Source organism: Ammodytes marinus (genome assembly GCF_949987685.1).
Source record: "Ammodytes marinus genome assembly, chromosome: 5".
In the NCBI taxonomy this organism is placed as follows: Eukaryota; Metazoa; Chordata; class Actinopteri; order Uranoscopiformes; family Ammodytidae; genus Ammodytes; species Ammodytes marinus.
The window spans coordinates 18089034-18105810 of NC_137234.1; the positions used below are offsets into that span (position 1 = coordinate 18089034).

Genomic DNA, 16777 nt, shown 5'->3' on the forward strand with positions numbered 1-16777 from the left:
CTCAGTTGGCATTTGGTCATGGAAGATGCTCATACACTTCCTCCACGGCTGCAATAGGTCAGAAGAAAGCTGATGGCTGTTCCTTTCTGCTAATTCTTTCCTCCTCTGTCCTTATCCGCAATGCTTTTTTTCTGACTTGTGTTCTCGCTTTTTTGTCTCTTGCCCTCCCACGTCACTGAGCTTCTGTCACCTTAATCCAGGCTGTTCAGCATGTGTTCCATGGTGTTTGTGCTGTTAACCAGCGTCAGTCCAGTGGGCAAGCCAAAGTACCAAATCGCAGTAGTGGAGAGTCCAGCGGGATTAGGGTTTAAAGATTAGCCTTCTCTCTTGTGTCATTGCTAATCCATTCTCAAGGCATGGACCATCACACACACACTAACACACACACACACACAGACACACACACACACACATTTGGCACGAGAGCTGTTGCTTAAGGGAACAGTGGAATTTGTAGTATATTGTATTCAAATTTGTGTTTAAGTAATAGCACAATGGTTCATGTTTTAATAGTATCTTTATTATCAGAATGTGTGTTTATGTCACATGCACTATGTCAGAACGTCATTTTCCAAAAGAGATAGACCTTTTATAGCATGTATTCACATGCTCACCCCATCCTCCTCATGTCACCTTCTGCTCCTCACCCTCCCACATTGCCATCTCACCTTACTCACTTCTCCTTTTAATAGATTGTGTGATAAAAGAACCCCGTCTGCTCTATACGTGCAATTATGTGAATTCCCATTGTGTTTGAGTGTGTATGTGTGTGTGTGTGGGGGGGGGGGGGGCTTTTGTGTCTGTTGTGCACACAATTTGTGTGTGCTTATTTTCTGTCACCTTGATCCAGCCTTTATGTCAAACCACAGCTGTTGTCATTTTGCCTTTAAGTCCAAGGGATCTGTGTATGTTTGTTATTGTCGATCTAAAAAGGAACTTCAAGCCTGTCAGGCCGATTGGAAAACACACACACAAACACACACACCGCGCTCCCACACCCACACATATGGTCAGGGCTCTTTTTGCCTTACTGCTTGTCTGTGTAGATCAGTGTTTGCAGCCTCCTTATTGGCCATCTCACTGAGACACATTGATTAGATGAGATCAATAAGGTGCAGTATTGTTTTAGAACAGTTCTGCAACAGGATATATGTGCTGGTTTACTACACTGCTGCCCCATGTCCTTCATACACAACTAAAATATAATCAATTCTATTATATAACTTATTATGTCATTTGTACGTGTCAGTGCCAACTCTTTGAATATGTTCCTCCTGCCCGCTCAAACAATGAAAACAATGACGGTATGGACTTGGAGTGCTCAGTAAAGACAGGCAGGCCTTAATGTCGAGTGGAGTTTGTGTGCATATGTGTGCTGCGGGGTGGAAATGAGAAGGTCTCACCTTTAAAAGAATATGGTGTTGCTGACTAACCTCGTTCTTAGCAGAATCTTGTTTCCATGGGTACCAAATCGTTGAGCTCCGAGGATGTGAAGCAATTAGTGGTGCTTGATGAATGTGTCAATTTGCCAGTGCTTGATAACAACCAAGGCCAGGTGGGAGTGTTTGTATGTTTGAGTACCCGTGTGTGTGTGTGTGTGTGTGTGTGTGTGTGTGTGTGCGTGCGTGCGTGCGTGTGTGTGTGTGTATTCTGCAAATGTTATCATTTCTTACACATGCATACAAGTTGAACCTAAATGAATAATGTGTAGGTCTACTTGCTTCTGTTTCCCAGTTTAACACAAGGGTGAATAAGACGGCCTGTTTCGACAACCTGGTTCAAGCTAACGTGAGGAACAAGAAGGTGCTGAAGGACGCGGTGCAGAACATCACAGCTAAAGGAATAACAAACTACACCAAAGGCTTTGAGTTTGCCTTTGAGCAGCTATCCGCGGTAAGATATTTCAGTCATTTCTTCTCACTTTAGCTTAAATGATAGTAGGAGAAGCTTCGACCAAGGATGAATATTTACTTTTGTACCACTATATATTCAGCAGCATACCATTGTGTTCCACTGCCATCTGCTGGTTGAATGCGTTACCACGACTGAGCCATCCAGACAATGGAAAGAATATTAGATTGTAACAGATAAATGACTACCCTGAAATGGCAAAGCATTTTCATCAAGTTGGTTTGTTTTACAGGATAGCGTAAAGTAAAATGTGTGATAAACTTCCACTGAATTCTACTGAAACAGTAGGTTTAGGTTTAGTTCTGTGGCTCGATTAGATAGGATTTGATGAGTAATGATAACAAGACTAAGTACATAATCTTTTCTAGAGTTCCCAAAGGCTGCAATGTTCACAACACACCTCAGTTTGAGTGTTTTGACTGAACAATCAGGGTGGCATTAGGGGAAAGATCATTGGCTCATCCAAATCAAAAGATTGTTTCTCTTCAGACCTTGATTGTGTCTGTGACAGATTATAGGAATGTAGGAGGTCATCAAAGGTAATTGGGATTATCATACTGACATCAGAATACAATTGTTGTGATACTTGAGTGGATTTTTGGGCGTATGGCACTAGACAAGGTCTAAAACATCAAGTCTATAACAGTGTGAATAGATATCTTTACATTGGTTAAATCCAGGATGGACCATTAATTAATTAGTAAATCTTCCCCTTTTTCTTTGACTAGACTAATGTGACCAGAGCAAACTGCAACAAGATCATTATGCTGTTCACTGATGGAGGAGAGGAAAGAGCTAAAGCCATACTAGAGAAGTACAATGCTGACAAAAAGGTATGTTGATGAAACAAACACAAACAAACACACACTAGCACGCAACCACACACTGGGGTGCATGATACTGCAGAGTGAACAGTTTGCTTTTATCTGTGTGGATGCGCTCCTGTTGTGATTTGTATTAGACTCAGCTTTTTGGAGTTCCCTTTGGGTTGCAACTTCCGTGTGCGCATCCTTACTACCCAAAAGTTTGCGAAAGGCAGTTTAATGCATATTGTATAGGACCGACCCACACATTCGTGCACACACACTCACACAACCACAAATCAAAAATATGCACAAGATTGAGGATATAAGCAGGATGTGAACCATTTCAACATTACCGTAAAAACAGCGCATAGAGTTGAGCTGAATTATGTGTAGACTGAAAATATATAAAATGTAAGACAAATTGTTATTGTATACCTTTTTTGTGCATGGATGTGAACGTGATGTGATCAGTTAACCTCGGATTACCCCCCAGATGAACTGATTCAATTATTGGACTATTAATTATCTAGACTAAAACATTGTATTCCTTTATTTGTATGATAACTTACATAATATGATGTTAATATCAAACACAAAACGCCCCTGGCGGTCGGGGGCCATAAGCAACCGCTTAGTTCGCTTATGCCACGGGCCGGCTCTGTATAAAGTCCATGTTGTAACATTGCAAGAGGTTATGTTGAATCCTATTCTACCAGGTGAGGATCTTTACCTTCTCAGTGGGACAGCACAACTATGACAAAGGACCTGTTCAGTGGATGGCATGTTCCAACAAAGGTACAGCACAGATCATCATACACATCAGTACTGAGTTTCATTTTTGTTAGTTTGTTACAGGCATCCTATCAGATTATCTTTGACCCAACAGCAGTGTACATTGTGGTAGTGATTTTTTAAATACATGTCATACTTTGTGTCAACTTTCTCAGCTGATCTGATGTATTACAAAAATACACAAAGTACCAATAAATGTTTCAAAGGGGGCAAGGTAATGAGTTGAAATGTAACATGATTTCAGAAACAGAGGAGTTCCCTTTAAGCCCCTTTATCATCTAACCTGGTGAAATGTCTTTGGCCAAATGCTCAACACATTAGAAGCTCAAACGTTGCTGAATGCACTCCCATCTCCCAGTGGAGAAATGCAACTGGATAGAACGTTTGCATCAGCAGCACACATGTACAAGTAAAAAGTCTGGAAATCAATTTACTTTGTGTTCTTGTGTCTGAAATCACCTGGCACTATAAGCAAAGGGTCTTGGTGTAGTAGTCGACTACACTTTAGTTTTGGAAATTGTATCTTTTGCTCATGGTTTTTGGGATCGCTGTTATCTGCAGTTGCAGTGTATTTCCTCCTATTGTAAGTCACAGTTTTGGATCGTTTGTGGCATTACTTTTTGAATTAAATGATTGCATCTGATCTGATTTGCAGGTTACTTCTATGAGATCCCTTCCATCGGCGCCATCAGAATAAACACACAGGTTAGTAGTGTACGATGTATTATTTTTCACATTTGTTCTAGCACTTAACCTGGGTTAATATGTTGCTTGTCCACTTTAGGAGTACCTGGATGTTCTGGGTAGACCAATGGTTCTGGCAGACAAGCAGGCCAAACAAGTCCAGTGGACCAATGTATACCTTGATGCTTTGGTATGACACTTGTTGTGCATCCTGTACTTTCATTTTAAGTTAAATGACACAGAAAAGTTGTCCCAGCTGTGTTTTTTTTAAGATGCTTGAGTTGAGTATTGTGTTTGCTTGACTCTAAATCAGGAATGTGGTCTGGTCATCACTGGAACACTACCGGTCTTCAATAAAACAAAGACAAGAGACGACAAGAATGTTGAGGTGCATTGAATTAATGCATCATTGTGAGTGGAGTCTGTAGTAGTAGGACCAAATGAATATATTTGTCCTCATACTCTTCTCTCCTGTTTCCATTCAGCACCAGAACCAGTTGATCCTTGGTGTCATGGGGATCGATGTGTCTCTGGGCGACATCAAGAAGCTCACACCACGCTTTCCAGTGAGTTTGAAACACCCATACGTGATCTCATGCATGCACACAGACTAATACATTTGTCAAACCAAATTGTGCAGAGTTGCTCACTCGTGGAAAACTTGCAAAGTTTTCCCTCTGGTGCAATTAGTGAGTGATGTGATTCCATTAGAGATCTAACGTCTCTATAAAATCATCAGAAACATAAAGAATGTTCCACTCATTAATTACAGCCCCTGTGTTGCATGTTAGACTCTTGTCTTTGGGGACCTCTAAGGCCCTTCTTTTACACACTTTTTTTGAAAGTCATTACCAGTTGTTTTGCCATTCAACTGTACATGTACTGGCATCATGTGGTTTTCTGGACACAAATGATTGAATTTGCTTCTCCCTTGTTAATCTGTTGCTTCAGATTGGTCCAAATGGATATTACTTTGCCATTGATCCCAATGGATATGTCCTGCTGCACCCCAATCTCCAGCCAAAGGTATGGCATCTGGCCCTATGCATCACTGTTTATGTGGCTCAGCAGGTCCATACCTTGAAGCATTATAATATATTCTGACTGTACCACATGGTTACACAATAACTTGCAATTAATGAATAATATACAGGATAGCAGATGGTGCCGGCTCTGTTCAAACGTTTCCCTGTGCCGTCATCTCATCAATCTTTATAAGAAGAATTCATTCCTCAGTTGGATTATTACTTCATATCATCATTCTTCAGATGTCAGCTAGAAGGTCACTCATTACCATGTGAGATAAAATAGATATGTACAGTAGGCTTGCCAGCGAACTGGCATATATGTTTAAGAATGAAGGATACGAAAAGAGCACTGTTGCATACAGTGTAAATTTTTTTTATTTTTCATATTTAGGAAAGTAAAAAGAGTAAAATATTTTTTAGGGGGTTTCCTTTCTTATTATTTTAGCTTACGTTTTGCCAATTCATTTAAAATGTTTAATTTGCCAACTATTTTGACAACATTTACAACGAGGCTCAAAATTGGGTGGTTAAATGTCGCTTAACATATCAATGTTATGCTGCCTGTCTCGAAGGGCCAGAGGCCCAGAGTAGTGTTACATCACCTGCAAATAAAGACAGCAGGACTTTTTGCCGATGGCAAGTATTAAGATGCAGCCCTGCAGAAATGTTCCATTACCCCACAGGTGGTTCCAACCTACCTTCCGCCTCAGGCAAATAGACTTTGACAGGCTGTACAGTGGCCATGTGCTGCCCAGGACTGAGCTCTATGTGTGGGGTCAAGATGTTCAGAGTGGCACCTCTCTGAATCTGAAAAAGTGGATCCATTCCTTACTTCCCATCCATCAATCCACAACTCTACACACTGACATTCATCAAGACAAACACTTATGGATCCAATTATTACAATTTTAAGTTGGATAGGATTCATTGGCATGGTGATTCCCATGACGATAGTCGTTACTCATACAGAGGTAGTGGTGAAAACTGGTCGATACAAAGTAAACATCAATAAATCAATTATGTTGCAAAGTTGATTGAAAAGTCATGCAGGATATATATGCTCATATTTTCATGTCCTGCTTTTTATCCCTGCTGGAGGCACTTAGAGATATTCCCTGTTGTTTTTGTCCCATTCCAATCTTATCACCCATACTGGAACACTTAACTCTTCTCAAAGCTGTGAGTGTGTGTGTGTGTGTGTGTGTGTGTGTGTGTGTGTGTGTGTGTGTGTGTGTGTGTGTGTGTGTGTGTGTGTGTGTGTGTTCAGAAATGTTTTTAAATGGTCACTGAGTTGCAGCTAGGAGTGACACTTTATACATATGTAAAGCCCTGTTCCTCCTTTGTGGACATTGATGGACACAGACAATGTGACATTTTTGAAACACAAAAACATATATCTCTGTGCGTGTTTCCATCATTTTCCTAGAAAAGGATTCATAACAGGAAACTCAGGCTCACTAATAAGTATGCTGTGACTTTTCATGAGGTGAGACAAAGTAGAAGAACTGTAGATTGCAGAAGTAGTTCCTGAATATAGTAATGTATAGTGCTCTATGTTGTAGTCCCATAGATATTATTTTAAATCAGTGACTGTAGTTAATCCTTACTTATACATTATGCATGTGTTATGCCATCTACAACTAAATGTCTGAAGTGATGGTACATTTCTCTGTTGCTTGTAATGATGACATTGGTCATGGAAAAAGCTCACAAATGTGTGAGAATGTTTGTCATTGTTCACATGGCATTCATATGAACATGGATACTGGGTGGATACTGACAGAATGTAAGTGATCAAAGTTACATCTTAGCTTCCGTATCCAATAAAGGTGAAAATAAAAAAAAATAAAAAAAATAGGGAATTAATGATTCAACAGTAAGTTATTAAAATTATTCAAATGGTTCAGTTCATACAAAGAATTTGAAACTAAAAATAGGTCAAATCAACAATTTCCACAAATGTTCCCCAAAAAACGACAGGTTTCCTCTAAAATATTTTTAGAAAACAATGTCAGCTGTCTGCAGTCTGTTATGGTGTTATAAAACAGACGCACACAAAGGCCAAGGTCAGAATTATCCCACTTTAATATACCATTCAAGCAAGACAGCATTGCTATTATTATTACTTCCCCCCATCAACCCTGTGTGTGTGTGTGTGTGTGTGTGTGTGTGTGTGTGTGTGTGTGTGTGTGTGTGTGTGTGTGTGTGTGTGTGTGTGTGTGTGTTTGCTTGTGTGTGTGTTTGCGTGCGTGTGTGTGAGTGCATGAGGCTTTGAGGGCTGCCTGTCCATCACTCATTGTCTCATTGAATCAGCCAAATGGACGATTGCATGAATACTGATGGTGACCTTGGGCTTTATGAACATATCTCTCACTCAGCAGTGGATCTTTCTGCATTCGATTATTTTGATACATATTGCATAATGTATCACACAAATCCTCCACCTCCCCTGCAGCAGTAGCATTATCATTTTGATCTCACAGCCAAGCTTCGCCCTCAACAACGCCTCTCTTGTTGAAACACAGCATTCTCACCTCATCCTTTCTTTTTAATCTTGCTGCCTTTCTTTTTCTCGTTTCTTATTTCTCATTTGATCTCCCCACTTTGCTATTCCCACTTCCCAGTCTTCAATTTCCGTTCTGTTCACATTCCCTCCTGTCGTTCTTTTCTATTGTGTTTGATGTTTTCATTCTCTATCACCCGGTGTCATACCCTTTTGATCTTTTATTCTTTCTTTTCTCATTTCCATGTTGAGACACTTCATCTTAATCACCTCCCTTTGCTGCTCCATTTCCTTTCACTTACCGACAAATGTAAGGATCTCAACTCATGCCATCTAATTGATTGAGTATTTTGTTTATTGCCTTCCCTGTCCTGTGTACTGACTCACACTTTATCTTTCAATGTATGCTCTGCTGCGACAAAAGCAAAGAGTTGGATTTCTCGCTCTCTTGCTTCCCTTAAAGTGGAAATGCATATGTTTTGATTTTCTGAGTCGCTGCTTACGTCCACATGAAAAAGTGTGCAGAAAACACTATCAATTCTACTATATGCTCTCACGGCATCACCCCATATTTTGAGTCGCTCAGTGAACAAACGCTGTTGAGGACAGACTAGTATCAGATTCCATGAACTGCTGTTTTATAGAGAAGCACTAGATTACTGCTACCATTTTATACCACCATAAAGCCACTCAGACGTATAGGGTTTTTAAGAGAGGACATTAATAGGGTCCAGTGTCACTTTGTATCAAATCTGATTGGGCTGTATCTGGTGTCACAGATATGTTGTCGAAAAGCTGCCATATGGGACCCCTCGGTTTTTTATACCCTCAATTTGATTAGAGTCATGTGTTCAGCAAAATGATTGGCAAAGTTCCCGAATTGAATACAAAAGAGCATTGTTGCTCAAATAATTAAAGTCCACTATTTCTTATTCAATGCAATGGCAGTGCTAAGATGCCAGGGGATATTCGTCTCCAAGACTGACTGCCATAGTGAGAACCGCTCTCCGAGTAACAATTGTAAAATGGTTCACTGCATTTTTACAACATTATACTTTATCAACTCAACAGGTTTGAGATGTGTTATGAAAGTAAGTTATCTCGTGATAAACCTCAAACGACTCACAATAAGCCTAAAGTAAAGGTCTCTGTGTTGTTCCCAACGATCCTGTCAACCGCCGTCCGGCTTCTTTGTGTGTAGTATTCCTCCATTGTGTCATGCTTTAAAAACATCATCCTTTCCACAGAATCCTAAATTCCAGGAACCTGTTACCCTAGACTTCCTGGATGCTGAGCTGGAGAATGACATCAAAGTGGAGGTAGAGTGCGCATATGCATGCAAAGACAGAGACACATACACAGACACACAGACACACACACACACACACACACACACAGACACACACAGCCACACACATTGAGTCAAGCAAATGTACAGATGCAGCTTTTCGGGTGCCAGATGTTTCATGTCTCATTAAAAAGCTATCATGATCAGCGATAGGCGATTGTCTCCAACTTCTTGTTTAAGACGTTGGGTTACTAGAAAAGCGCTTACTATATTGTTTTTATTATTAGTGTTTATAAGTTGGCTTATTTTGTCGCTAAAGCCTGAAATGCCAAAATGGTTTATTCCCTTTTTGTCAAGCAACAATTTTTGGTTTCTGGTCTTTTTGTGTTAGTTGCGCTGCCTTGTAAGCCTATTTTGGGTTGGTTATATTGTTTATACATGATAAAATAATAAAACTAAATCAATCAATCTGAATGGGTTTATGAGACAGAATCAAATTAGATCCAGTGACTGAGTTGACCAGCATACATACTGTCTGTTTCTCTGTCTCTTAATTAGTGGTGGGCCGTTATCGGCGTTAACGTGCTGCATTAACGCAAGACTCTTATCGGCGATAAAAAAAATATCGCCGTTAATCTCTTATTCCACCTCCTGTTCGGCTCAGGGGAGATAATAATAGCCGGGGGCCGTTGTTGACACTTGAGGAGCCTTTATTCTCTCACACACCCGCCGCTCTCTCTCTCCATCACTTGCCCACGACACAATCGGGTATTGGAACGCAGGGTGGGTGTGTGTGGCCACCGGTCGCCACGTGACTATAAGTTTCCAAGTTTTAAACACTTCTATCTCTTCAACGTCACCGTACCCGAATCCTAAATATCCCCTTAGCAGACGCTATATTTCATCGGGGGGAAAACTTTGTTTTGCGCCACAGTTCGGCCGTAATGCTGCTGCACACACACACACACAGACACAGACACAGGCGCACACACACACGCTGCATGTCAGAGAGGGGCGCTACCAAAAAGACGAGAGGAGCGGTTGGAGCAGTTGGAGCGTTTAGAGACACATGCGTGCACATTTATTTACATAAAATCGCAATCGCGGTCATTTGTGCAGTTATGTAAAATGTTTCACTAAGGAAAATTACAGAAAAAGTAACGCACAGTGACTTTGATGAGTAACTTTAATCTGATTACTGGTTTGGAGATAGTAACGCGTTAGATTACTCGTTACTGAAAAAAGAGGTCCGATGCCGGTAACGCGTTACTAAGTAACATCTTGTTGAACATTATTTATTTTCATCACCAATTATCATAGTAGAACAGCTTCCTCAAGCAGTTTGTGATGCATGTTGGAAACAGGAGATGAGCCCCTGGTCTGATGCGCCACCTGGCTTGAGAAACACGTTCTCAAAGACTTACTTTGAGTCATTATTTAGGAGCACACACATATTATGAATGAATTAAAATGAGCCATTTTAATCTAGATTAATCTAGATTAATTCCAAAATTAATCTAGATTAATCTAGATTAAAAAAATTAATCTATGCCCACCTCTACTCTTAATACAGATCAGGAGGATGATGATTGATGGGGAGACAGGTGAACGCACCATTAACACTCTGGTGAAAACTCAGGATGAGGTAAGTGATAATCGTGGTTAGGAGCGGGGCTTAACATTGGTTACTAAAGTATTTATGGGAACTTTAAATTGTCTTGGCTCTTTATAGACACCTCCTATCAAGCGTCTGTTTTTTGCAACTGCATATTCTGCAGTAATTCAACAGACAAATTGGTGTTTGAATATCAAAACTTTTCCAGTGCAAAGTTGTATCTATAATATCTAGGAACAAGTTAGACTTCTGTTACATTAACATAAACATATTGTTTCACTCAAAACAATGCAATTTGGGGAATTAACTAACACAATTACAGTAACAAAGGGGTTAGTTTGAAAGCATTGGCTGACACATGCCTGGCTCATTGCTTTTTTTGTTTCTTTATGTGTTTGTTTGTGTGTGTGTGTTTTATCAAATTATTTCTGAAAGATGCAATCGTTGAGCATAACATTGTGTTTTCATAGTCAACTTTCTACCTGGATTTTAGTTGTGCTGATCCTTCCCTGGATTGCTTTTTTTTTTATAATAAAATAAAATAAAATTCATTCCGAATGCATGTGTGCATCATCTTTGGCAGAGGTACATAGATAGAGGAATCAGGACATACACGTGGGCACCAGTTAATGGAACAGATTACAGGTGAGCCATCTCTGCACGTTTTTATAATATTTCTTTATGGATCATTGAGCTTGCAGTAAGACAATTCACTACCACTAACTACAGAGGACACTCAAGTTGATGGAGGACACTACTTACGCCAACAGGGGTCACTGTCATGTACCTAACAGCAGGCTCTGCTTGGTTAAGGGGAAATACTGTATACTTAGAAGATCATGTTTGCATTTTAGTTTTTGTTTCTTGAAATGTCTATAAAAATAACTCAAGTATATAGATGCACTTCACGCAATTTTGGGACATATTGTATCATCAGTGTGACTGTGATCATCTTTTCTGCAGCCTGGCTCTTGCTCTGCCTAAATACAGTGAACACTTCATTCAAGCTAAACTGGGGAACGACATGAAGCAAGCCAAGTGTGAGTACGGCATACAAACTCATGATAAGCAACAGTGTACAAACTAATCAATCCAATTTGCTTGTGCTGGTAGCTCACAACAACCAACTCCCATGCATACTTTCTTTGGTTTATACTCCTGAGAATGTCTACTTGCTTTGTATTACTCATTCCTAGCTGGAAACACAGGCACTCCTTTGTTATTTGCTGTTCAGATCGCGGATCCCCACGGTGCTTTTCTTTTGTAGTGTAACCCACTGGTCAGTCACCCTGCACTCCCGTACACACACTCACCCACATGCTTTCTTTCTCCCAGACCCAGCCCAGAGCACTCGTTCTTTTGATCTTGTCTACATTTTGCTTTTCTCTCTTTCTTTACTCCCCTCTTCTGACCCTCCTTCTGACTAAGGATAAGACACCCTCGCCTCCTCTCACTGCTCATTTCTCTCCTCTCCTAACACACTTTTTTTTTTAAACTACACCCTTTACACTACAGTTCAGTGACCACAACTCTGTTCTGTACATGCAACTGCCATTCTGTGAACAATTCTTCGCGTTTAGATTTTTACACAACCTTAAAGTTTTTACTTGGGGCGAGTACTCACATTTCCATGTCCTCTGTCGTCCTCTTGCCATGTTATGCCGTTCCAATGCATAAGCATTTATTTTAGCTTGACTTCAAATGGATGTCTGGATGGATGGATGGATGGAAAGATGGATGGGCAGAGTCTGAAGTATTATGCTTGATCATGACTTTATAGATGCAAGGGATGGATAGTCACTTTGATCAAGTGATATAATTAGTAGAAAACACTGGATTCAGCACTTAACCATCTGGCTTTAATGGGATTTTTCATAACTTTGATGTGACACCACAAAAGCATAAATGGCTAATGGTGCAGCTATTCCAACAGATGAGATTTTGACTGAGTGTTCCGGCCTCTGCATCACTCCCTCTCTGCCATAACGAGTCTGTCACTGTGCCATAAAGGCTGTCAGAATGTTTACAGGCCTGTTAAAGAAAAGTAACACACTATGCCTAGCTGCTACAGACTACTCTGATGGGGAGTTTGGGAATGTACAGCCAGAGTTTCACTCTGTAGCCAGACCACCAATACCTCCAAACACCTTGCCACTTTCCACTGCATTAGGTGGTTCCTGCAGCCACGGTGTGCTCCTAACACATTCAGGAAGGGTCCCTAGCTAAAGGTGTGATAGATGAACATAGAATTGTTTTCCACCCGAAAAGCAGAAATGCTGCATGCACTGAATACATGACCTAATACTGGTGCTGAAGAGATGATGACAGGAAAGTAAAGAGCAAGGAAGAGGAGAAAGAATGTTTGGTGTGGAAAGCAATTGGACACGGAGACACCCTGCCCAGTGTAAAGAGACAGAGGGACAATGAATCTGCCTGTTACGTTTTATGTGAAGGACATTGTTTTTATCCCGCACCAGATTTCCATGACCCAGAGGGAACTCAGGGTCCAGTAATTCTTTTCGTGGACGGCACCACACGACTCAATATATTTTAAAGGCAATGTCCAAAATGTCTTAGTTTTAAGAGAGCAGTTGAATGATGGCCATTGATGCCTGTCATGTCATTTATGAGATAAGAATTACCAGACATTGTTTTAAATGAAATCCAGAGCTAGGCCAGGCCAGACAACGCATAGAGTGGAAGGAATTTTCTTTACGACTACTGTACATTCATGTGTTGTTTTCTTGCATGCCCATGCTCTACGCTCGCTCGCTCTCTCTCTCTCTGTCTCTCTCTCTCTCTCTCTCTCTCTCTCTCTCTCTCTATACACATATATATATATATATATATATATATATATATATATATATATATATATATATATATATATAACGTTTATCTACGATATCTAATATTAGTTTACATCAGCATAGTATTTCATTACCTAATGTGGGAACTATTTCATTTTCACCATATTCTCCAAGGTACGACCTCATTTGAGAGAGGATAAATGCATTTTTATCACCCTTTGTCTTTCCTACTTTTTTCCCTCTCTGCTGGGGTCACAACAGGGCAAGAAGGTAAGTCTTTCTCACTCACTTATTCTCTCATGCCTCCCAACTGCACCTCCATTCACACTCTCTCTACCTTAATCCATCACCTCATTGGTGTCCAATATTGTCTGTGCCTGTGTATGTATGCTATATGGCTATAGTATGTGCACTACTGCGTCCATGTATTGCCCTTTCGAATTGTTATCTGTTTCTGAATTCACATAGTCATCTCACAGCACAAATACCAGTGCATTTACATCATTTCATGAATAGAGATCCCATTCAGAAGCACCTCATCCGCTGTGTGAAATATCCACAATTGTATCAAATATGAGCGTAAACATGTTTTTTTTCTCCCTGTGTTCCCAAAAGCCATGGATACCATACAGCTGGAGAAGTTTGATGAGTTTGGGTACACTTACATCGCTCCAAGGTGCGTGATCACAAGTAAAAAACGCCTTTTCACTATACAGAAACAAATGAGGGACTGGGAATAAAACGGATCGATATTGTTTTTCTTCAGGGGCTACTGCAAAGAGCTGAAGTTGTCTGACAACAACACCCAGTTTCTGCTCGACTTCAGCCAGTACATTGATAGGAACACTCCAGATGCGTGTGAGTCATGCGTCTTGTCCACTGTTATTTCATTCCACACATTTACACTGGTCGTGATGTCAGTTTGCTGCAGTATTACAATGCCACTGACCTACACAATGTCACCTGAATCAATAAAAGGGTGTGTTTGCGTTGCTTTGTGTGCAGTAATGAGAGTGGAAGTCTGTGTATATATACACACTTGGTATGTGTCACTGTTAGTCATGGTGGAATCTTCCACTTTGATTTCCAAGATGTTCAGCATCTGAAGGTCAGATAAGGACTTTGTCATTAGAGTAGGATGATCTAAGCGGAGTGACATCAGCCTCATTCACTGAATTTCCTAGAAGACCGATGCTGTCATGCTAAACAATGACTCATCAATTTTTATTTGTCATCATCTAATGGACGCCCCACCAACCACCACCCCACCACCCCAGTATGACTTACCACCACCAACCGGCTAATGGATCTAGGTATCCTTGATCCATTTTAACCCGAAGGTCAAGCCATATACTTAGGCATCAATGCCTCTCCTTGTGTTGCTGTTTGTGCAGTATGTTTCTCACAATTGATTTGAACGGAGCCATGAGTCTTTATGAGAAGTTATGGACAACACTCAAGGGGAAGCTGTATTGAAACCGCATGCTAGAATTATTCTTTTTTACAAGTACTTTTCTTGACAGTGGGTTTTAAACTCAATTCCATGGCATCGTCTCTATCCCAAAGCTTCAACAGCCAATCCTTCACAAAGTACTTACTGCTGTCTGACCGTCTAATGGTCACTCAGAGAAGACCTACAAAAACACGTCTCCCTGCTGGAGTATTTCCTGACAGATGCCATGAGATCATCCCCCCGATTCACCCCAGGAGAATATTTGGCTGAACACACCTGCTCTATTTCAGCCTGACCTTCACCTTCATAGACTAAATCACTCAATCACTTCTCAGAATTCTTACTGTAAGCCAGTGAATAGAAATCTACTGAAAAAAAACTTGCTGGGTGAAGTACATTGCTCAGGTGCAAACGAGAAGTAAATGGTAAATGGACTCCACTTATATAGCGCTTTTCCCTTGTTTTTCACAGACTCAAAGCGCTTTACATTGTTTTGTACACATTCACCCAATCACACTCACACACTGATAGCAGCAGCTACCACGCAGGGTGCAAGCTAACTATCGGGAGCAATTAATTCGGGGTTCAATGTCTTGCCCAAGGACACTTCGACATGTGGCGGGGAGGCGGGGAATCGAACCTCTGACCCTGCACTCCAGAGGCGACCTCCCCGCCCACTTCGCCACTGCCGCCCCAGTAGTAATTCATGTTTGTTCCAAAGGCATGACATATGCATCTTCCTATGCCAAGAATTGTAAACAACAGGCTTCCCATTACCATACCATTACTATAACCATACTCCCATTACCAGATTTCTCTACCAAGCCCTATTATTGTGTGTTATTGTTCGCAATATGTAAAATGCATCTCGTCTTTAATCCATAGGTAATGTGTCCCTGGTGAGTCGACTAATCCTTGATGCGGGTCTGACAGCAGATCTGGTTAAGCTGTGGGATGAGCAGCCAGTGTGAGTGCCAAGCCCTTCTGCTCTTCTCTGTCTTAAGCGATGATGCAGAGATGAAATTTCCTTCTTTACCCTTGCAGTACTTGACTGTACTTGTCAAGAGTTAAAAAAAGATAAAAATCTTTAATACGGAAATCTGTGATGCATGTGTAAACTAGTGCTTTGTACTACCATAGCCAATGCTCATTTCATGCACAATTTGTCGACCAAGTGAGCCAGATCTCGTCTTCCTTCCTTTCTTTCTTTCTTTTCTCTTTCTTTCTTTCTTTCTTTCTTTCTTTCTTTCTTTCTTTCTTTCTTTCTTTCTTTCTTTCTTTCTTTCTTTCTTTCTTTCTTTCTTTCTATTTTCCTTCTTTCTTTCCCACTCTGTGTGATTTGATCATGTCTTCATAGTGAAACATGATGAAAGAACAAAATGCATATCAACCCACACCATACTGAGCCCTGCCAGGACACGCTGTTTTGAGGGGAAAATAAAATAATTCCATCAGTGTGTTGCCTTTCATGGTATGCCCACTTGTCTGAAATAATATCCACACACACACACTTACATATACTGCAGGGTGTCTGTTTAACATTAGGGACATATAGCGACAAGTGGTTGTTGTGGGCATGGAACAATTTGTGTCGTGTCTGCAGCTCGGTCTCACAGTTCACAAACACTTTTTCTAATATCCGTCAGTGTGATTGACTTTGATGTTGTTTTCCATGTTCTCAGGGATGGGATAGTGGCCAGGTTTGTAGCCACAGATGGAGGGATCACAAGAGTCTTCCCCAGAAGGTACTCTCCTTTCCTTATTTCTTCTTAGTTTTTTTTCCTTCTATAGCGTTACTACACTGGAAGCTCTGCCCTAATATCTGGTGGTGTAAATGGATACAGACGGTAAAACTCTTAGGTTTAAGCGCTTTTGGCTGCTTTTACT

At 40.7% G+C, this 16777-nt stretch overlaps 1 protein-coding gene across 1 annotated transcript in view; it reads left to right on the forward strand.

The window, feature by feature from the left end:
- Positions 1–16777, forward strand: part of LOC307251295 (voltage-dependent calcium channel subunit alpha-2/delta-1) — a 66145-nt gene that overhangs the window by 37905 nt on the left and 11463 nt on the right. Inside the window, exons 11-27 of the mRNA XM_080028622.1 lie at positions 1735–1893; positions 2640–2744; positions 3434–3512; positions 4165–4214; positions 4294–4383; positions 4507–4581; positions 4679–4759; positions 5145–5219; positions 6648–6707; positions 8987–9043; positions 10586–10657; positions 11211–11272; positions 11591–11667; positions 14053–14113; positions 14204–14295; positions 15776–15857; positions 16573–16635. Coding sequence (XP_079884748.1) covers positions 1735–1893; positions 2640–2744; positions 3434–3512; positions 4165–4214; positions 4294–4383; positions 4507–4581; positions 4679–4759; positions 5145–5219; positions 6648–6707; positions 8987–9043; positions 10586–10657; positions 11211–11272; positions 11591–11667; positions 14053–14113; positions 14204–14295; positions 15776–15857; positions 16573–16635 — 1340 coding nt within the window. The remainder of the gene's footprint in view (positions 1–1734; positions 1894–2639; positions 2745–3433; positions 3513–4164; positions 4215–4293; positions 4384–4506; positions 4582–4678; positions 4760–5144; positions 5220–6647; positions 6708–8986; positions 9044–10585; positions 10658–11210; positions 11273–11590; positions 11668–14052; positions 14114–14203; positions 14296–15775; positions 15858–16572; positions 16636–16777) is intronic.